This window comes from Colletotrichum navitas (assembly GCF_030913465.1).
Source record: "Colletotrichum navitas strain CBS 125086 chromosome Unknown LY79scaffold_1, whole genome shotgun sequence".
NCBI classification, from domain to species: Eukaryota; Fungi; Ascomycota; class Sordariomycetes; order Glomerellales; family Glomerellaceae; genus Colletotrichum; species Colletotrichum navitas.
Window position 1 is genome coordinate 554,149 of NW_026850547.1, and position 21,340 is coordinate 575,488.

The window sequence follows — 21,340 nt, forward strand, 5'->3', positions numbered from 1 at the left end:
TTTGAATGGGAAAACGCATTCCTGCATCGCGAACAGAATTTACACCGACGTGCTCCACTCCAACCTGGCAGAGAGGTTTCGAATCATAAGCGATCATGTCGGGCGACGAGAGCCGGCTGGGGAAGAGGGGCGGCAGCCAGGTCGCGCGGGCGGAGAGGGATGGATGATTAACTCTTCTTGTCCCTTTCTCCTGCGTTTCGAGCCAGGGGGATTGCTGCCTCCGACCTGTGAAGTGAATTTGAACCAGGTGCTCAGGTCACTTTATGAAATGACGAGGCTTGTTTACACTAATATCAGAAAACATATCACAAAATGCATATGAGTGCGTGCACTGTCAATAGCTCAAACGTAAAAGAGGGTCTGGTCGTTGGCCGACTACTACATAGGCAGCTGAGAGCCCGATATTCGACCAGGGGCAATGGCCTCTTGGGGGAAAGTTGAGGACCCGGTGCCACTCGGGGGGGGCAGGTCCGCAACGGTATCGTTGAGATCCGAGGCCGTATCATGACTACAGGTGCTCCGCCGTTCGCAGGGTTCGATGTCACGGATCCGGTGAGGCTGACTATCCTTGCGAAAGGGTGAAGGGATTGGGAGCGGTCAGTATTGAATTGTTGCCAGTGCAGAAGCAGCCTGGCTCTCTATTCCAATTGACATGCATGAGTATTAGTGTCAGAGGAGACAATGGTGCATGCTGTGACGTCGATGGCCGATAATACGGCCTGCCTTGTACGGCCAGACTATTTCCAACACCTGACTGTGGATACTCGATAACAGACAGTGAGATGCGAACTCTGGCTCCACTGCGCGCCTCCTGGTCTGGGCTACCTACAGCATGGTCGGCTAAGCTCGAAGGGGACCTTCGGTAAGCAAGCCAGGACTGCCTGAACGAGGCTTGGGAAGTATAGTATTGCCGTCGGGGGAAGCTCAACAAGGAAGCTCCAGGAATGTTTCCATGACACCAATTGGCAAGGCATCTCGTCGATCGGATGTTCGCCCGTGAGCGACAAGATGGCTGCAAGCATGTATGTAGGTACGTATGTATTCCTGGGCATTGATACCCTGGCTGACTGCGCTACTGGGGGCAAGGAAGGGCTGACTTTGCCATCACTCATCGCCAGCGACGGTGTGTATAGCCGCGTGGTCTGTTGCGTCTCGCCAAGATGCACCAGGGGTTTACCGGTATCCCGCCCTTGCAGCTTCTCTTACTTTTGGGATACCGTACCGCGGCGAAGGGGGATGCAAAACACGGAAAGAAAGCGTGCTGACAGGCTGTTGAGCGAGGCACATCTCCCACAATTAGAACAGATATGGGTGGGAGAGCACTAAGGACGCCGACTGAGCGGGGATCTGGCACTGGGCGACCAGCAGTTTTCGGGAGGTTGCCTACACCTACATACGGATGTGACAGTAGACTAACCCCATCGGGCCAGCTTCCCGAGATGGCACACACACACACACACACACACACACACACACCACCACCACCACCACCAGAGCGACACCAAAGACAACATTACCCGCGTATCCCTACAGAGTACCAACAACAAAACGCCAACGTGACGCTCAACGGCCGCTACTAACGCGTTGCTTTTCGAGATTCCAGGTCATACCTTGAAGAAATCCATCAGCGGCTGTCTCTCAGCCGTCCGTCTGGTGTCAACACCCATTCCAACGGTATCCGATCAACTAACACCTTTGCCGCACCCCCCTTCACTCAACCTCCTCGCACTTTGCACCCGAAGTCGCGTGCATTCCTTCAGCAGCTCGACGACACATTTCGACGTCCACGCTTGTGCCTGTCAGCATTGCTCGTCACGGTACGGAGTATAGAACTCCATATGCCCGCTCAGTATCCGCATTACTGGCTCGGCCCCCCACACCAGAGCAAGTCATGGCGCCTTTGTGTGCTTCGATCTCGAGCCCTCTCTCCGAACGGGCCGCGTGCCAAACAAGGGGCCGCCCTCCGCTACCCGGTCCGAGTACCACCCACATGGCTTCCCTGCGAGCACACATCTGCGATGCGTTGCATTGCAACCTTTCAGTAGGGAACCAACCGTCGGGCGTTGTTGTTGTTGTCTCGTCGACCGCAAGGAGACGTTGTGGAAGAAACCCAGTACTACTATCGTGACACAGAACTGCAGCAGAAATATGCATCGGACCGACTGCAAAACTTAAACGGTAGCTGTCCTAGCCGGCGATGACAGGTCAGAGGTGATAAAATAAAGGACAACAACAACAGGCGAACTCTCATTGGGCCGCAAGATTAGTGCAGACGCCGACGTAAAATGCGCTCCAAGTTGAGTAAACCTTATCAATCATGATGAAATCAAGTGCAGAGGCAACTGACGAGTGCCCCTTTATTTTTCCAGGCCATGTTCCTTATCCCGCAACGCTAGGGCACCCTGGTCGAACTTTGTGAAGGACTTGGGGGTTAGTCCATAGTACCGACACACTGACCAAGGGGCCACGTCCGTCTTCTCCACCAACTCCACCAGTCACCTCTCAAGATTCTCGACATCAGAAGGCTTGCCGGCTCACTCGCCTGGTTTATCCTCTACCTTCCAAGAAGACACAAATGAGGAGTACGTGTACGGATACCATGTAACAAGGTATGCCAGACTGGACCCTGCTCTGTGTGTTAGAGCTTACTGAGGAGACCAACAACAACTGCAGATGCCCTTTACCTCTCCACCCCCCCCCCCCCCCCCGCAAAACGACTTGCGGTTAGTTGACGCGTCTTTAGACGTGACGCTCTCATGGGTTCCGAACCCGATGGCGAAAGCAATGTGGAGACCACTGTCCAACCGATATGGTCAGATGCTATCCTCGTATTCCCTGCACTGGTACCGAGCCGACGACTTTGCACCCTCGATCATATAAGTCCCCCTAAGGACGAGGTCGTATGTCTCGACCAAGATACAACCACCTGTTCAAAACCACATTTGATACTCTTGCCAGGGATTCCGCGAAATGATGGGTCGTCTCGTAACTTTCAGACCAAGTCCCCGGGTCAGGCACAGGAATCCTACACCTATTGTAGACCCGACCCGAGCATCATCGCACCTCTACGGATACAAGCTGCGCAACAGAAGTTGGTCTCGACGCAGCAGGCTGGTCTGACATTCCTTCCATCGTACATGACATGCCCCCACCCACCCACGCGGAGATGCAAATTTGGTCACATCCTTGGACCTCCCGGCATGATGCTGCATGCCTCAATGCAGGCACAAATCCTCTCGAGTGTTTATGAGGGCTGTCCAACTTGATCGTGGTTGGTCGGCGAATGCTGAGGGGTGAGCGAGGCAGATCTTGGCACCGCAGGCACACGCCATCCGTTCCGTACCGAGATAATGCACACTGTCCCGCGTGTATGTCGCACCACGCCTTCCCCCTCGCCAGGCCGGGGGGCTCTCTTGGATGAACTAGTTTCCTATGGGTCTCCGCATGCTGTCATGCTTCAAAAGTCTTGCCCCGAACTCGCGTCAAGAGTGGAATCACTCACAAGGAACCAGACGTGTCCCCGACTTCCAGCCCGATCCGGCCCCGTTTCTTCCTCAACATGACCCGCAGCTAAGGCAACGTCTAGGCCTCAAGAGGGCGAGAGGGCCAGGCAGACGTCGGTCCGGTCAACTGCTCAGGTGGGTCGAGGACCCAACAAGTAAAGCCACGACAGGTCACTTTTCTCCGAAGGTCTTGCAGGCCTGGGGAAGACCAAGCCCACCGTAAGCATCCGCAGGGGGGGGAAGGGGGCTGAGAGGCTTACGGGAGCTCATCTAACGACTTACTCATCCATACAGCATGTTCTTGAAGGGGACTGGCTGACCGTCTTCGCTGCGAAGCGCAGTTTTTGCCAACGACACGGCGTTGGCCTTCTTGGCGCATCACGTATGCTGTTGGAACTTGGAACTGTCACGGCGGCGAACCGGGCCGTGACAGAACGAGCATGCAGGCCAAGCAAATTCTACACGAGGCATCCCCCGGCTGACCGGTCAGGCAAAGAGGAGATGATTGTCCTTCCGCAAACTGCGCCTAGTACAATCCTGCCTGGGAATCTTACTTTTCTCTCCTTTTTTCATTTCGCGAAACCGTCCCGCTTGTGGATTGTGCCTTCTACGCAATACGGGAGGCAAATGACGGGCGGAGCTAGCCTCTGGACTAGCGACTGACCCTCGTTGCAAAGTCTACCAGCAATTTGAGGGGGAGGGTTGGCGAGCAGAGCCGATCTTGTTCCAGAACCAGCCCTCGTCGCTGGCGTTGAGGTTGTGTTTGATTGAATTATCCGTATTCTGATGATCGACATAATTACTCCACCGGGATGGGCAGCAGACGGCCCAGTGATCTGACAAACGGGGTTCACGTTGGGGTCCCATTTCTACGGACTTTTTTTTTTTTCATTATCAATATTCGTACCCGAGTTCTGGGTCGAGAACAGGCAATCCCTAGTGGATGAAACCTTTAGAAGGCTTCGAAGAGAATCTAGTGCGTTTGGATCGTCAAGGAAGCAAAAAAAAAAAAAAAAAAAAAAAAACCACAGACGTTGCTGGCTTCGGGTCAGGCCGACGCCGGGCAGAGCGTTGCATGGCGCGGTTCAGTAACAGAAGGTGAGGAAGCATCAGGCATATCGGCAAGCGACAAGGTTTCTCGGAGGGCAATGATCAACCAATTTTTCTCTGCTTCTGCTGGCGGCCTGGTCGATCTTTCTGGCGGATTTCTTTTTCGACGTTTCAACGAAATAACTTGGGGGCTGCCCGGTAATAACGCAGGCTTTCCGCGCTAGCCCGATGCCAGGTCGACGACGAAGCTTCTGCTGCAGTTCGTTCTCCCGCATGGGCGGTGGGTTTTTGAACTCTGATCATTGGGCGCTCAAGTCTTGTTCTCTGCTGTCTTACTCGACCCATCGGGAGGTTAGCTACGGCAGCCTGCAGGGCGCACTGGTCCAAAAGTCAGAAATTCCCTCTTTAGGACAAAAAGATAATATAGATACGGTATGGTGTGTATTTAGGCCTACTTATAATCTCTATTAATAAGGTCTGATTGGTTTAGATATAATGCTTATATAACCTCACTACACCCCATAGGCCCATAAAAGGCTTAGCCCTGATCCTGGTCTTTTACAACTTCCGGCTTATTTCCGTAGGCCAACGCCTGCCCACTATTGCCAGCGCCTGCCCACTGTTGCCAGCGCCTGCCCACTGTTGCCAGCGCCTGCCCACTATTGCCAGCGCCTGCCCACTATTGCCAGCGTGCACCACTATTGCCAGCGCCTGCCCACTGTTGCCAGCGCCTGCCCATTATTGCCAGCGCCTGCCCACTGTTGCCAGCGCCTGCCCACTATTGCCAGCGTGCACCACTATTGCCAGCGCCTGCCCACTGTTACCAGCGCCTGCCCACTATTGCCAGCGCCTGCCCACTGTTGCCAGCGCCTGCCCACTATTGCCAGCGTGCACCACTATTGCCAGCGCCTGCCCACTGTTGCCAGCGCCTGCCCATTATTGCCAGCGCCTGCCCACTGTTGCCAGCGCCTGCCCACTATTGCCAGCGTGCACCACTATTGCCAGCGTGCACCACTATTGCTAGCGCCTGCCCACTATTGCCAGCGTGCACCACTATTGCCAGCGCCTGCCCACTATTGCCAGCGTACACCACTATTGCCAGCGCCTGCCCACTATTGCCAGCGTGCACTACTATTACTAGCGCCTACCTACTATTAAGAGTATACACTATATTTATTATTTCTTAATACTTATATTTATCTTAATAGAATTAAAGATTCTTAATTCTTATATTTATCTATTATTTATACTTAGAATTATATTCTCTCTAAGGAAAAAATTTAGACTTTGCCACTAGCCCGTGCACTTTAAGCGAGCCAATCAAAGTAAAGTCCTAAGAGTTTTGCAAAGGGGTAGGTGTAGCAACCCAAGTTGACTTTTGGACCAGTGCGCCCTGCAGGCTGCCGTAGTTAGCGCCTCTGGGTCGGTTCGTCGCCCGACGATGAGACCCTCTCCAGCCCCCCGGGTTCACGTTGAGGCGTCTCTGCGCCGATCGTCGGCTAACGAGTCAAGACCAGTGAAGCGGGCACGGTTACATTAGAGTACGAATATGGTTGTGTGCCTGTGCGACCTTGAGAGGTGCCGCCTTGGATACGTATCTCTCCTACAGTGAGGCCTTCTCCAGTCCGCCGGGTTAACGTTGAGGACGTCTCTCTGCCGATCGTTGGCTGACGATTCACGACCGGTGACGCCGGTGTGGTTTGCGATGCACTTAACATATCGGAAATAAAATGGGGCGGTCGCGAAGAAACCATGTCCCACATGAGGTCGATCAGCGAACGGTGGGAGGGAAGTGGCATCGGTCGATCCCGAGGGGAAGATGGGTCCTTTGCGCCCGACGTTCGTCGGCTCATGATGAATGTCTTGCTCCGAGACCCGGGCGGTGCTAGCCCCCGTAGCCAAACTCGGAGAGGAACCTCCCGAGGAAATGGGGCAGTGTGGGTGAGGCTGAAGGGGCCGAGCGACCGCGGACGCCGGCTGTTCGATGCTTGACAGGAAGGGGGCATCAGGGACGGAACCAGAGCGAGGAGAATGGAAGTCGAGCAGAGGGAAGCCCCCCAGCCAAGGAAAGGCCTCTTTTCTCTTCGTCCTTGGTGCTTGGCGAGTCTCCCGAGTCATCTCACGAAAACCAGATGTCCACAGAGCAACGGCTGGGCCTGTTGACGAGCGGGTGTTCTCTCTCGGCCCCAAGACTGGTGCGAAATTAGGACGTATCTATATATACACTCCGCCGATGTCACTTCGTGCGGAAGAGGGGGCGTGAGATACTACAGAGTTCGATATTGTATGCCAGCACGTCGGCCGGTAGAACTCCTGCGTCGAATTACCCATATGTGACTGATTCCTGGTACTCTATGGATTGAACCTACGGAGATCATGATTCGTGAAGACTCTGGCTCTGTTGACGAACCTGGCTTTGTTGATGAATCTGCACCGTCGTCCACGGTCAAAGGGACGCTAGGACGGTCAGCTCCCCTTGCCGTCCTCTCCAACTCTTTGACCTTATTGGTTTCATATTGATTCTCTCTCCAAGCCTCTCGCGTGGTTTTCATGAAAACCCCAGCCCTGGTTTCAATGCCGTGTTTTGCTCAAGCGTCATGGAGTGAGGGCCCATCGACGCAAGAGACGGGCAGTCGTCAATTTTGTCTCCGAGATCCCGAAAAGGTTCCAAGGGGGGCGGGGGGGTTGAGGTTGAGGTCATCAACGAGGACGAGAAGCAAGGAATGGCATAGGTATTTCTGGTATCATGACGGGACGGAGATCTATGTGGGAAGCAATGCTTATTATCGAGTAAGAGCGGAGGGGAAAGTACCGTCGAGGTAAGTACAGAGCAAGCGTGGTTGCCCCGGGTCCAGGTCTCATCGTGGCAACTAAAGGTGGACATCTTTTTCACCGTCCTTTTCATCATCCCCCCAAGAGGAAACACAGAACCGCCCCCGCTTCAGAGCAGGATACTCGGAATGCACATGCCGTGGAGTCACCCCGGGAACTTGGGATCCAAGAGGGCTCGTTTCCCTGCCTGTGCTCAGCCGGGCCATGCTCGTCCAGCCGCATGTCGTCAAGCCCGTCGAAGCCGACCAGCGCTACCGGGCGACGGGCGAAATGCCGAGAGAGCTCTGGAGTCTATGCCGGCCACCATGGTTGTTTCACGGCTGCCCTTTGGGGACGGATGGGCGAGGCGGCATCGGAGACCAAGAACGGGCCGCGGCCGGAGGAAGAAAACAATACCTAAGGATGAGTTCCCGTCGCGGCGAGTTTGGGTAGACCGCCGGTTCCGCTGTGACATCCGGTCAAGAAACTGGAGGCTATGTTATCCGGGGGACATGTCACCCGCATCCTTTCAACAACGTCCGATCTTCTTTGGGAGGGATGGAATGCGATAGACTGACGTACAAAATGCCTACCCAAGACGACGACGCTGACGTGTAAGCCGCCAGTCATTCCCGCAACTTGATCCTTACGAAAACCGATACAAGCTTCAAGTACATGCCGTTCACTTCCCAGAAACCCTTCGAAGTCGGGCTCCCCATGTCCACGTTCTGACCTGCCCCTCTCCGTTGACGGTGGCCAAGTCGTTGAGGTGCTGGTTGCGTGTTATGGTGATGGTCGTGTTCAGTGTTGAATCACTCGTCCCGCACGACAAGACGACAGAGATATTCCCCTGCAATTGCATGCTTACAGTCTGGGCTTTCTGAGCAGTGTGTGTTTGTTTGTCTCATCTCTTGATTGGCGCGTCTCGTCGTCTTCTGCGAAAACCCCATCTATCATACAGCGGTTCATCATCCAGGGAACTGCATGGCGTATGTACAGCTAGCTAATTAAAAACCATGAGCCGCAGTCATTAAACCCCCCTCCAGGCGAATTTCATACACTCTCCTGCCCCAGCGATATCCTCTGGCTCGTGCTACCCGGCCCGGCCTCGCCATAGATATCAACATCCGTGTACACGCTGTTGATCGCCACCCTCGTCGGGGGCACTGGCCTCGACGCGCTCGGCTCCGAAGCCGCCGACACGGCGGGGTCCCTTGCACCGCTCTTTGTAACCGTGGACGTAGCGCCCGAGTCCGCAATTGAGGGTTTGTCTCCCATGCTGTCGCCGGCCCCGGGGACGAAGCAGCGCCACAAGGTCCGGAGGATAGGCATGCTGAGGACGAGGTTGCCGACCAGCATCGTCATGCTGACTTCGCGAACGGACCACAGGAACCAGACGGGGTTGGTCGGGTTGGTGAAGACGGTGACCTTCATTAGGGTCGCGCAGAGCATCTAGTGACGGAACACGGTCAGGAAACCGAGTGGCTCGCACAGGTGGGCAAAATGGTGCTGTATAGGGAGGGACTCACGACGAACACGCCCATGCTAAACAGGCAGATGAGGAGGAGCTTCCTGGCAAGGCCACGAGAGTTAACATTCAGCTTTTAGGCAACATAGGAGCGATGCGGCAAACGGGGCCAATCGAGGAGCACGTACTTTCCTATCCTCATCTTCAGCTGGCTGATGAGCGTAACGGGTATCAGCAGCAGGATAAGATCCGTCGAGAGGTTCATCGTGATCTGAAGGATGTTGTAATTCGTCCACGTCAAACACTGGACTGCATTGGATGTCAGCCACTCTCGCCACCGCACGTTTTGTCATTTGCAAGCATTTGAATGCGCCGCGATTGCCATGACTAACCGTTTCGAGGATTCAGTTCCATGTAGTCGGAGAACGGGCGACACCATCCTCCATACAATGCAACAATGACCGCGAGATATGCCAACCCCGTGTAAGTGGCGACAAAAATCAACGTATTGTGATAGTGACCGAAGAGACTGTCATTCGTGAGATTTCCCCTTCCATGTCAACATCGCATGGATGGCAACGTACGCCAGGCGGTCGTACAGCAAGAGTAGGCAGCACTTGTTGCCCCACAAGGTCGTCTGTATGGCCGTTTCGGCGAGGATGTTAATGATCCCCAGTTTGCGACCGATTGCGAAATTCTCTTCCGGGGTGAGAGCATCGATTTCAGTTTCCACGGCGATGTCAAAGTACTTGTACAGGGCAGCGATTGCCGTAGTGTACGTAAACTAATAAGCCAGGTAAATCAGTAAACCTATCTGTCATGGTCTCCCAACGATGGAAGAAGAAGAGGTCGTGGGGGAGGTCGTGGGGGAGGTCGCGTCATGCGTGGCTACGGGCAGACGTACGACCAGAATGAGCATCAGAACGTCGTCCACGGGGATGTCGCTAAGGAACTTGTGCTTTCGAATGATGTACTGCGACATGCTTCACCATCGTGTCAGCCACAGGGAAACTCGGCAAGACGGAACGGCGCAACTAACAATCTCAGGATTACCGAGGAGATGGCTAACGTAAACCAAACCCAGCATTCTGCTTTCGCACCAAGTGGCAGAGACATCGCAGCTGTGGTGATGTTGGCATGACCGAAACGTCCGCCCAGCCAACCCTGCGTTTCGCGACGATTCGACGATTCGAACCCTGGTTACGATTGCGGTGACAACGATGATGATTCTGGCTACAGCCTTTGATCTGATGTCGGTGATGAATATCCGGAATACATCAACGCGAGAGCGAGAGTCGTCGCATTTTGAGGGCTGGAACGCCTGGCAACCTCAGAGCTGAGCTCGCGTGCAACTATATAATTGCGGCAGGAGCCGAGCGGATTGAGGGGTAATTCCACACCCGGAAGCCATCAGATCAGATCCGGCGAACTGAGAGCATGGCGGGCGGCCTAGATCAACCCTCACGAAGGGAAGGTGCAGCGTACAAGTCCACGAAACATTGTGGCTTTGGATCGATTATGGCCCAAGGTCAGGTCGAGCGGACAGAAGGAAGCTCCGCACCAATTGCTGGCTTGTGGAGGGAGACGAACAGGTGGTGAAGAGCAAGGCTAGGAAGGACGGGCCAGGAGCTCGTGGGCGATCATACGCCCTAAGCCGAATGCGGCTGCAATCCATCAACCAGTCTCCACCGCAGAATTTAAGCATCACCTCCCGGTGCTTGGCTTCCCGATCTGTTTAGAAAATACCATTGTCCACTCCATCTTGAGGAAGCCCTTTCTCTTTGTTGCATGCTCACCCCGTTGGATGGCAACTTTTGACGACGGCAATGCTCATAAGCTAGCGGGAGTTTGTTCGGTCCTCATCAAGGTATGCACTGCCACAGTCTGGATATCCACAGTTCCGGCCTTGGAGGCGACAACAGCTGCAAACCAACTGACTGCTTCGTCGCACTCGATCTATACTGTTGGGGATGGCTCGCCGAGTGTTGTCTGTGTACAAGAGCGCTCTGGCGGGCGCTCCGTGTGCTGTTATAGAGGATCGATTATCGAAGGACCGGTAAACATAAAAGTAAAAAACCCGAAAAGAAAAAAAAAAAAAAGAAGAAGAAGAAGAAAAAGAGAAAGGGACAGGTATATAATGCACTTTGATATGGGAACTTTCATAGCGGGGTTTGATATTGTTTAAAGCTCTGGATGGGTACGCCTGTGATGTTGTTGAAGGACCGTAAGGTGCAAACTACGTACCTAGGTAGGCGCTTTCCGTCATCGCGATGATCGAGCCACCGTGCAACCCCGATAGAAAACCCCCATGAAAGTTGACCAACAAGCAAGCAGGGGAGGGAGAGGGCCCTGAGGACCGGCAACAGAGGTACAGATACCTACAAGGCGATCCTTCGTGAGGTCGCACAGGTACACAATAGTGACTATATGCAGTGGAAAGAACACCGTAAAGGTACTACTATGCTCGGTACTCAACACAAGATAAGGTTTCTGATGAAATACCATGGAGATATCCGGGTATCTACCCTATTGCTCACCAAACTACCTACCTATAGAGGCTGAGGACCGGTAAAGAAGTCACCAACGCCACCAACCAAAGACGGGAAATCCCTGCCCAAAGTCCTTTTCGTCACTTCGTTCCCTAGGGTAGAGCTAGCCGAGGAGGCTACATTCCCTGGAGATACAAGATAGGGTGGAATAGAATTAAATAGCCTTGGTTCTTCGTGTATTTTATAAGAGCTGTCCCTCGCTCTCCATGCTGTGGACCCCCTTTCTGCCGCACTTCCCATGCATGCCGTGATTGTTCGTTTGTCCGAGTCGGCGGTTCGCAATGGGCCCTGATACTGAATCTGGCAGCAACACGAACATGAACGCCCGATTGCCGGGCAGCTCAGCCGAAACTGGAACCATAGGTTACATCTTATATGTGTGGCCAGCCCTTCGGATCCTCCTTCAAATCACCCTTTATGCAGGCGAAACCGCGCTGCGGAACCCGTCAGTTGTCATGGGTCAAGTCGGAAATGGACCCGATCAAGCACGAGGCACCTGCGGTCAGGGACTTCGGCGGCCGGGAAGCCCTGGCTGCCGGTACCACTATTCTCTCAGCTACTGTCGTTTCCTCGCTCGCGACGCGATTCTTCACCCAGCAGGTCGATCCGAGACAACGGACTTGTGTAGCGCGGAGCCGGCACCGTTGCCAATAGCGGACCGGTTCCACTGAAGTTAATATTGTTAGCTCCAGGCCTGCGAGTGATCAGAGCGCCTGCCCAAGGGAGGAAAAGGCACCGAGGGGAGAAGGGGTTTTTTCCCTCCTTCTCATCTCGCACCTCCCCCTACTCCGCCTATTCTCCGTCTAGTCTAGTGTATCTCGCGCGTTTTGGTGACTGGGGACTTGTGGGCTTTTTGGTTGGGTGCGATGGCATCGGTCCCGTCAAAAGGCCAGCCATCGCAGCCTGACCATTTCCCCGACAATCACTCCGAGTGGAGGGAGGAGTGTTTTCGTCCCGTGGTAAAGGTTGGACAGGGTCGGGCTTGAGCACAGACGGGACGCGGTGAACTTAGTCAAGACTGGATGTCCCAAGTAACAAGTAACACGGATACCAGTCCCGGCGCCGCTTGCGTTTGACACATTTCTGGCTTTGGACAGCGTTGACAGTGAAGGCGGATGTTCCCGGGTGGTGGGCGACCGGACCTGAAACCTTGTTAGGCAGTTGTTTCGCATCGACAGAGCCATCGAATGCAGCTTCAGACGAGGGACTGAGAAAAAGAGGGATTGGGCGGTTTGGTTGGACATGCCTAGTGACCGCACATCAATCTGCTGACGATCTAGGATCCTTATTGGGATTTCAGCACCCGAATGAGATCATTGGTATGTGCCTGCGTTGCTGTGGCATCTTGCTGGCAACGGTAAGCAAAGGCGAACCAGTGGACGCCCCCTCGCGCGTTTATGGCCGCTTCGACAAAACCTACAGGTACTTAGTCCGAAGAAATGAAATGAAAAACAGAGGTCCGAACAGGGGACTTCCAAGGAGCATGAGTGTGCTACCCCGGCATGGGATAATCCTCACACCACGTCCGAGGTGAGTAGGTAATAGTTTGGAATACCTACCCAAACTACCCCCCATACAGCGCCCGCTAAAAGTTCCAAGGCGTGGATCCGCCGCCGGCACACGTAAAAAAAAGAAAAGAAAAAAAAAGTATTCACGGGCTTGTCGACCAGTCACCGGCCGTGCGCACCACCCCCACCATCCTATCCTCCTACTTCTCCTCGGGGAGATGTGTGCCCCCACCATTATTATCACCTGCTGCCGCTACCGCTACCGCTGCCACTACTACTGCGTCTCCGTCTTTGGCCGTATTGTCCCTCTCCTCCAGCCTCTCTCTCCACCAAGAGAGGCAGGTTTTCCTGCTTCCACCACTCCTTTCTCGCCTCGCTCTTCGCACATCATCCGTTCGGGCTGCCCAGAAAGACTCTTCGTTCCGCGACGAGAGCGCGCGAGAGAGAGTTCAGACTCTGCCACCGAGATACTTCGGCGCGAGGCACTAATCCTCTGTGCGCCCTGAACACCCACCACCAGCGTTTCCTCAGTCTCGAACACGAACCCCACGATAAGCGTCCTAGGTAGTCTTCCCTATCTTTTGCGCAATTTGCCCACCCTGTTTGATCGACTGCAACCTGACATTCTTCTACGACTGTCGCTATCGACCTGGAATACCGACACCAACTCGGCTTCTTGATTTGAATTGGGCCATGGGATTTGTTGGAGTCCCGATATCGAATACGAGCACACTCACCTCACCACCTGCCGTCGAGCTAACGACGCCCTACGCCTCGGAAACCTAGTCAAGCCATAATGGACGCTGCTTCTTGGAACCCCCAAGACCAGGGTTTGGCACCCAACCACGATGAAGAGTTTCAGCAGTTTTTGGACATGGGTGGGATTGGCAACCTTAGCGACACGATGCCCTTCGACTTCCACGACTACCAGGGCGGGAATGGCTCCGGAATGATGCACCAGGCCGGGCACGAGCACCTCGACACCCAAATGGGAGGAACCGACACATCCATGGTCATGGGAAATGCCAGCTCATCCCTCCAGTCGCAGCTTATCAACATGACAACCGGCGCCTCACATCCTGCCATACCGGCCCAGATGATCCCCCCCGCGCCGACGGATGCTATCACGGAAATCGACGCCCAGATCCAGTATCTCCAACAGCAACGGATGCAGCAGCAGCATCGCCAGATGCAGGAACAGCAGGTCGCCTACTACACTACCCGGTCACATGCTGTTCCGCCAACGCCTCAAAGTCTTGAGATGCCGCCCGCCAGCAACCAGTTTTACTCGACAGAGCAGGGCCACACCCCCATGTTCGGCAGCAGATATCAGCGAATGAAGGAACAGCAGGATGTAAGATGCCCATCGCCTCGAGCCTGAAAAGAGCTCCCAGCTGACCTTTCAAGATGTCCTTCACCCCATTGGTCTCACCAGCAGTGACCCCCTTGGATCCCCATTTCCAGATGGAAGCCGGCGGATACGCCATTCCCAGCGCATACTTCAGCCCTCTCACATCACCAGCACTCCATGCACAAAGCGACCAAGGCCTCGTGTATGACGGGCGGTCGTCGCTCTCAGCCCACAACTCACCGGCCGAGATGGAAGTCGAGACGACTACTCAGTCTCCGGGGTTCGACCTGGCAAAGAAGGCACGCAAGACCAACACCTCGAGAGCAAAGGTAAAGAACAGTGTGCGACAGTCGCCCATCTCGAAGCCTCAACGTAAGAAGTCTACAGCCACGCCAAAAATGGTTTCACAGGCTCTCCGGGAAGTGAACGAAGACTCGCTGGAACAGATGCTGCCCTCAACTGCTCTGCCGGGCCTCATGAGCAGTGAAGAGTCGGAAAATGCGTCAGTGTCGCCGGAGAATATCTCAGACATGCCACCGCCGCCCCTTCCCCAGCCGAAACAGTCAAGCAAATCGCCATTCATTCAACCTCAGCCTCAGCTTCACCCCCAACCCGCGGTACCGGCTCACGTACAAGGCAAGCCATCTCCTGCTACGCCGGCCTCTCTCATGAAGCTTCCCGCTTCCAGCGCGAACAACTCAGCCTCGTCAAATCCCCAAGACCTGGGAATATCAGACAACATCGAGTCGTTCGAGCTACCCGAGTCCGTCAACTTTACTACACGACCACAGCCCCCGAAACTGGACATGCCCACGCCCACGCAGTCATTGTCAGACCCTGGCTCGGCGAGGACCTCGTCACTCCAGCCGCTCCCTTCGCCCACCTTCACCAAACCCACTGCCGCTGCTTCAGCAAGCGCGAGCCCTAACCTAGCGCCGGGTTCGACAGGTCCAACGGCACGGAAAACGCCGAAACTTATGGCCAGAGGTGCCCAGGGCAAGAGAGGTAGCGTCAGCTCAGTGCACGTCTCCCCCGCGTTGCGACCGAGGATATCACCCAGCATCAAGCCGCTCTTGCCGGGAACCCCCGGCGGCATGTCTGCCGAAGATACGGCATCCCGTCTGTTGGCATCCAAGTCCAACTACCAGAACATTATCGAGGGCAACACCGTGCCCGGCGTGACGTATCCCAGCGAGCTGTCCACCAACCTCACATCAAAACGCACGTCCCACAAAATTGCTGAGCAGGGCCGCCGGAACCGCATTAACTCGGCCTTGCAAGAAATGGCAACGTTGTTGCCTCAGCCACCGAAGGATTCCAAGACTGAGGCGGAGGAAAAGAAGGAGAGAGAAAAAGAGTCCAAGACCGGCGGCGCCCCGAACAGCAAGGCCAGCACTGTCGAGCTGGCGATCGAGTACATCAAGCAGCTGAAGCAAGAAGTCGCCGACGCAAACAAACGAGCCGAGGAGGCCGAGAAGAAGCTGGAGCTGCGTGCGAAGGAGGTGCAGAGAGAGACCGTATAGGGCTAGTTGCGAACATGATGACAGGCTCGGGGCCCCCCCCCTCTGACGAAACCGAGCAACCGGCACAGGCTTGATATACGAAATAATACAAGGTAGAAAGGGGCATTCGGAGTTTTGTAGTTCACGAGCAGCAGTTTCCCGCTTTTTGAATCTCGCCACACAAGTGGCTCTCGTATGCAACACGCGGACGTCAGTATGGGGCTCTATTCTTCTAGACAAGTCTAGACCAAAGCCTGACAAACACATAGTATCGACACCCATCAATCGGCCCAGGTGTCACAAAACTCGGCACAAATCATATGGCTGTACTCCGTATATTCTAGGGTATCACAATGTTGAAATAAATACAAAAAGATGATGCACCGTTCCGTTCCGTGTTATGTCGCATGCAGGTGGTGCTTTTCTGTATGCTCCTTTTCCTTGCTTTTTCTTTTTTTCCTTTTCTTTTCAATATCCGCAACTCTCCCTACTCTGCATGACTCAACTCACTCGTTGTCCCGATTGTGCTCCAAGACGTCAACGTCAAGCTCCTCCATCACCTCGACGACAAGGTTGAGGCTCTCCATGAGGCCGTTGACGGCGACGCGGAGCATGCGGTTCGTGGTGGCCTTGTAGTGGACGCGGAGGACGGAAGCGGGTTCGGCAGCGGCGGCGGAGGAGGAGGCGTCGTCGACAAAGAAGGTTCGCCTAACGAGCGGCGACAGCTCCTGGTCGACGGCGAGGGCTCTGTGCGCCACGGATGCAAGGCGTGGGGTAGGGAAGGGGACGTCGATGGTCCTGCGGCTTGGTGTCTTAGTGATCCGTTTCTCTCTCCGGTGGTGCGCCCAGAAACAATGCGCCACAAGGGGGTGCAAGGGGGAAAGGGAGACCAGATGTGATAACTCACAGCGAGCACGGGAACTCATCGTCAGTGGTGGTGGTGGTGGTGTTGACGGCCATGGCTGCGGTTCCGGCGCGGCTGATTTGCGCTTGGAGGGGAAGGGGGAAGATGTGGAGGAGTGAGGGGTGCTTTCAGCAGATAGGCAGGGTAGGAGGGGACTGGGAAAGCTGGCAAAAGGGGGGGGGAAACCTGCAATCGTCATTGGGCGGCGCAGAATTTCTGTTTAGCACAGTCCACCAAGCGGGAACACAAAACACCAAAACGCACAATGGAAAGTGTGAGATTGAGCGGCCAGATCACAGGCGGGAAGGGGGCAAAGCAAAACGGCAATAAACTGCCCCGCCATTCCACAGGCTTGTTTCCATGGCGGCATTAGGTTGAAGTGACACTCCCTCCCCCAACGGATCGATCCCCTAGGCAAAGCATGGCAACGGCAACGCTACGCACAGGACTCTCCGCACCATCCCCAAGGTGACTCGCTCTCTCTCCATTGGAGGTGCTGGGTGTGTTTGTGATGGATGCGGTCATCATCCACACAAGGAGGGATGCGAACGTGGGGTCGGCCTGGCGTCGGGTATGTCTGACGCAGTGCCGCCCGATAAGCAAGTCTGGAACCTCTTTGCGGAGCAGCTCGATTGTTGTGAAGGAATAATACGGATTCACACACATAACATAACAGGGCAAGGCAGGTTCGTTTATGGTCTTACTCTACCTAGCGCATATCTTGGGAAGAAGGAGGGAGGTTTGCGCTCGAGCGGTCGTCACCAGCCGTCAAGAGCCCAAAAGGGTTTAGAGGGGCCATGACTGGGGGCGGGAGGGAGGCGGGTGCGTTTGCCTGAGGCGTTCCTGGCCGACCAAGGGCCCCAGGTGATTCGCCAGGGCGTCGCAAATGGCCAGTGCTTCCCCCCTGGCAGGTTGTCTTGACAACGGCCTGGCAGCCCGGCAGCCAGCGCAGCGCAACGAGGCTAACAACAACTGACCCTTGCTGTTTTGGGCCAGGGCCCATTGTGACCGCTTCAGCAAAACATACGCCAAACCATACAAAAACACCATCGTTCGGTCCCTCCCTGCGCTTCGCAATACCTTCTTTTTACCCAACTCGATATCACTCCGTTTCTCTCTCAATCGCCAAAGAAGCTCCTGGCTCCTCTCCAGAAATCGGGTTGCTTTTCCCCCCACCTTCCTCCAGGGCGCTTGCAACCTCTTTTGGCGATTCCAATCCATCCCGATACAGAGAGTGCACCTGTTGTTGTTATTGTTTCAGCCCAGGCCATTTCAACATTCCTACCTCTCACCACCACGCATTGCCACTTCCCCAGAGACTACTTTCCCTTGCGCCCGCGCATTACTTTGCGTACAAAGGAGTATCGTATCCTCCGCCTCTGGATAATTCCTGCACCTGTCATATTCTCTCACAAACAGGCACTCGCTTGCGCTTGCATCTCTAAATCAAGCCGCCGCCTCACACGGGAGCAACTGCCTTCCTCATCCGTTCCCAATTGATATAGAAAATCAAGAGGAAACAGAGAGTTCCCAAGACCAATGGCACCTTCTTCCAAGAGCCCCAACATGGGCCAAGTCATTGAGTATATCCCAGGTATGTTTCTGCCCACGCTCCCAACCTGCATTGTGCACATCATTTTGTCACTGCAGCCATGTCGCATCCTTATCACGAGCTGTCCGGGTCGCCTCAGTCGTCGCAAGCCGCCATGGGCGCATCACCCGACAGTTACAGCTTTGCCTTAGCCCAGCTTCATCCCTACCTCTATTGCGCCTTCTTTCCCGTGTCTCTTCTGACTTGGCTCCCAGACCGCCTGTATCTGGCTGCGTACATTCACCCGCCCACGGCCGAGACCATTTTCCCCTACGGCGAGGCCGTCCAGTCTTCTCCCAGAAAGCGATCGCAGAGAGCCGCCGAAGGCCCCACGCCCGTCCAGACCGTCGCTCGTCAAACTCCCTACTACTTCACCGTCGACGACACCCTCCTGTACAATGCTTTCCACCACGACTTTGGCCCACTGCACATCGGCCACCTGTACCGCTTCGCCCTGCAGTTCCACGACGTCCTCGGAGCCAAGGAGAACAAGGATCGGCCAATTGTCTTCTGGAGCAGAGCCGATCCCAGAAGTATGTTGCAGCGTTCCCGCGCCGTTGACCTCCCTTGCTAATGCTTCTTTTCAGGTCGCGCCAACGCCGCTTGCATGCTTGCCTGCTACATGGTCCTGATCCAGAACTGGCCCCCGCACCTGGCCCTGGCCCCCATCGCCCAGGTCGACCCGCCCTTGATGCCCTTCCGTGACGCTGGATACAGTCAAGCCGACTATGGTATCACCGTCCAGGATGTTGTCTACGGTGTCTGGAAGGCCAAGGAGGAGGGTTGCTGCGCCCTAGACAACTTTGACCTCGACGAGTATGAAAAGTTCGAGAGAGTGGAGCACGGAGACTTCAACTGGATCACGCCGCACTTCCTGGCCTTCGCTTCGCCTCAACACGCCCCAGTTGCCAAGGTCCTTGAGGGTACCGAGGAGTTCGATGCACTCCCCAGGTCGCTCGGACAGCTGGACGCGAACAAGACGCTTCCCCAGCCCTTCAAGAACGTCCTGAAGCACTTCACCGAGAGGAACATCGGCCTTGTCGTCCGTCTCAACTCGCCCCTATACTCCCCTTCCTTCTTCGAGGCCATGGGCATCTCCCACCTCGACATGATTTTCGACGACGGCACCTGCCCGCCTCTTACCACTGTTCGCAAGTTCATCAGACTGGCGCACGAGACCATCACCGTCAAGAAGAAGGGAATCGCCGTCCACTGCAAGGCCGGCCTCGGACGAACTGGCTGTCTCATCGGCGCGTACCTCATCTATCGCCACGGCTTCACGGCCAACGAAATCATCGCCTTCATGCGCTTCATGCGTCCCGGCATGGTCGTCGGCCCCCAGCAGCACTGGCTTCACATCAACCAGGGCATCTTCCGCGAGTGGTGGATCGAGGAGCGCATTGAGCGCAAGCTCCGCAAGGAGATGGCGGCTAACGCTGCTGCGCCGAGCACTCCCATCCGTGCTATGCAAAAGACGTCGATCCGCAACGGCCAGGCATCCACGCCTCCCCACCGCAGTACCTCGAACCGGACGCCCCTGAGCGAAGTCGACCACGACCGCAATAACATTGGGGTTCAAGAAGACTACCTCCCGGCGCCGACACCGGGCCAGCCCAGAAAGACCAACAGGGCAGACCGTCACCACCCCTACCAGAGATCGACTTCGTACACAGCGACGGTCGAGGAAGAGACGGGAATCCACCAGGACACCGCCGAAGTCATCACAATCCACAAGCAAACACACAGCGCCGAGTCTGACGAGGAACTGCACATCCGAATGCGCGCGCACCGCAAGGCTTCTGCATCGCCTGGCCGCAGCGAGAAGCGATCAGTTAGTCACTCAGCCGCCACCGTGTACCAGACTTACATCGACAACGATGCCAGCAACGACGTTGAGAACCTCGGCACATCACGTGTCAAGCATGTCGACCGCGTTAGCAGCGCATCGGGTGTTCTCACCAAGGTTCGTGGCAGCAAGCGGTCGGGAGAGTCGCCGAGGTCTAAGGAGGGAGTACGCAAGACGAGCGGGCGTGTCGGCAGCGTGGGCAATTCGGCCACGTCTGCGACGGCAGCATCAACAGCACGAAAGGTCTCTGGCGCCTAGGTGTCGCGCAGAGCCATTCAGCCCGGCCCTCGATCCTGAGTTTCCCCCTTGGACCGCGAGACTCGGACCGACTGCTTACTAACCACTTATGATGATGATGATCACGACCGGTCCATGTTGTTCTGCATGAATTGGCGTTGGGTTCTGGTAACCTTGGAGATTGCGGCGAACTGGGATGGTGTTCACGACAAGGCGATGACGATGACGATGATGATGACGAGCAACTGCATCTTCTCTTCTCTTCTCTCCCCTTTCCCCAGGCATTCGATGCGTATATATACCTGGCTTGGCAATCAGCCGGTTCAACCTATTTGTGTTTTTGAGGCGTTCACGGAGGGGCATTGGTATTGATGATTGTATTGTATTTGTATTTACATTTGTTGGTTTTGCTGCGTTTCATACAGACATTGTTTCTGTCTTTTTTTCCCCGTCTTCTGGGCACGGAGGAAGAAGGGGGCAAAATGAGGAAAGTGAGGCAGTGGCAGTGGGCATGCTTCGTTTCCTGGGGAGATGTTTCTGGACATTGTCGGTCGCACGAAACATACGCACGTGATGGAGGGAGACCTTGCCCGTTTGATTTTCCGTATCAATACAAAAAAGTACGCACACACGATGAGGAGCCGGATGCTGCATAGTGAGAGAGCACAAATCCGTGTTCGTTGTGAGATGATTCGCGCAGGCTTGGTCCTGAGATAGATGAAGTTCATGAATTCATGAGTGTATGGTCGGCGGCGATCGATGCTTCACTTGGGACGAATCCATTCGCTGACGGTGCTCGGTAGAGACCAGCCGTCGCTGAGAAGGGACCTGGCGTATAGATATAACTGACCTCTTTGGTGCCGACAGTTGCCGTGGATTCACCTACGACGAGGTAACCTAAGAAAAGGGCCCTCCAGAACCTTGATCATCATGAAGTTCCATTTAGCTTGACGATTTATTACATCTGTTCTAGTCTTGTTATGTTTTATATCTTTGGAAGCATCTCAAGCCAAGAACCCC

General features: G+C 55.1%; 7 protein-coding genes across 7 annotated transcripts; 3 read left to right on the forward strand and 4 right to left on the reverse strand.

Moving 5' to 3' along the window:
- The first annotated feature begins 2,716 nt into the window (after positions 1-2,716).
- LY79DRAFT_6012 (uncharacterized protein) lies at positions 2,717-3,349 on the forward strand. Its single transcript, XM_060561841.1, has one exon. The coding sequence runs from the start codon at positions 2,757-2,759 to the stop codon at positions 3,264-3,266; it is 510 nt and encodes a 169-aa protein (XP_060420579.1). The 5' UTR covers positions 2,717-2,756; the 3' UTR covers positions 3,267-3,349.
- Positions 3,350-4,503: 1,154 nt separating this feature from the next.
- LY79DRAFT_532511 (uncharacterized protein) lies at positions 4,504-4,993 on the reverse strand. Its single transcript, XM_060556299.1, has one exon. It carries the CDS (start codon positions 4,826-4,828, stop codon positions 4,613-4,615), a length of 216 nt encoding a protein of 71 aa, XP_060420580.1. The 5' UTR covers positions 4,829-4,993; the 3' UTR covers positions 4,504-4,612.
- A 3,250-nt stretch (positions 4,994-8,243) lies between these two features.
- Positions 8,244-10,427, reverse strand: LY79DRAFT_6038 (uncharacterized protein). Its single transcript, XM_060561867.1, has 7 exons — positions 9,872-10,427; positions 9,737-9,815; positions 9,417-9,616; positions 9,225-9,361; positions 9,021-9,141; positions 8,894-8,936; positions 8,244-8,816 (listed from the first exon to the last, which is right to left on the reverse strand). Exons 1-7 carry the CDS (start codon positions 9,946-9,948, stop codon positions 8,418-8,420), a joined length of 1,056 nt encoding a protein of 351 aa, XP_060420581.1. The 5' UTR covers positions 9,949-10,427; the 3' UTR covers positions 8,244-8,417.
- Positions 10,428-12,157: 1,730 nt separating this feature from the next.
- On the reverse strand, positions 12,158-12,807 carry LY79DRAFT_6101 (uncharacterized protein). Its single transcript, XM_060561937.1, has one exon. The coding sequence runs from the start codon at positions 12,623-12,625 to the stop codon at positions 12,263-12,265; it is 363 nt and encodes a 120-aa protein (XP_060420582.1). The 5' UTR covers positions 12,626-12,807; the 3' UTR covers positions 12,158-12,262.
- An 878-nt stretch (positions 12,808-13,685) lies between these two features.
- On the forward strand, positions 13,686-15,763 carry LY79DRAFT_503715 (helix-loop-helix DNA-binding domain-containing protein; the record flags this gene model as incomplete). The annotated part of the gene is made up of 2 exons (XM_060553428.1): positions 13,686-14,243; positions 14,297-15,763. The coding sequence occupies 2 exons, from the start codon at positions 13,686-13,688 to the stop codon at positions 15,761-15,763; spliced, it is 2,025 nt and encodes a 674-aa protein (XP_060420583.1).
- Positions 15,764-16,120: 357 nt separating this feature from the next.
- On the reverse strand, positions 16,121-16,898 carry LY79DRAFT_532525 (transcription factor Pcc1-domain-containing protein). The gene is made up of 2 exons (XM_060556300.1): positions 16,650-16,898; positions 16,121-16,540 (listed from the first exon to the last, which is right to left on the reverse strand). Exons 1-2 carry the CDS (start codon positions 16,700-16,702, stop codon positions 16,249-16,251), a joined length of 345 nt encoding a protein of 114 aa, XP_060420584.1. The 5' UTR covers positions 16,703-16,898; the 3' UTR covers positions 16,121-16,248.
- A 1,128-nt stretch (positions 16,899-18,026) lies between these two features.
- On the forward strand, positions 18,027-20,527 carry LY79DRAFT_6134 (dual specificity phosphatase). Its single transcript, XM_060561963.1, has 3 exons — positions 18,027-18,240; positions 18,453-18,770; positions 18,825-20,527. Exons 1-3 carry the CDS (start codon positions 18,186-18,188, stop codon positions 20,339-20,341), a joined length of 1,890 nt encoding a protein of 629 aa, XP_060420585.1. The 5' UTR covers positions 18,027-18,185; the 3' UTR covers positions 20,342-20,527.
- The last annotated feature ends 813 nt before the right edge of the window (positions 20,528-21,340 follow it).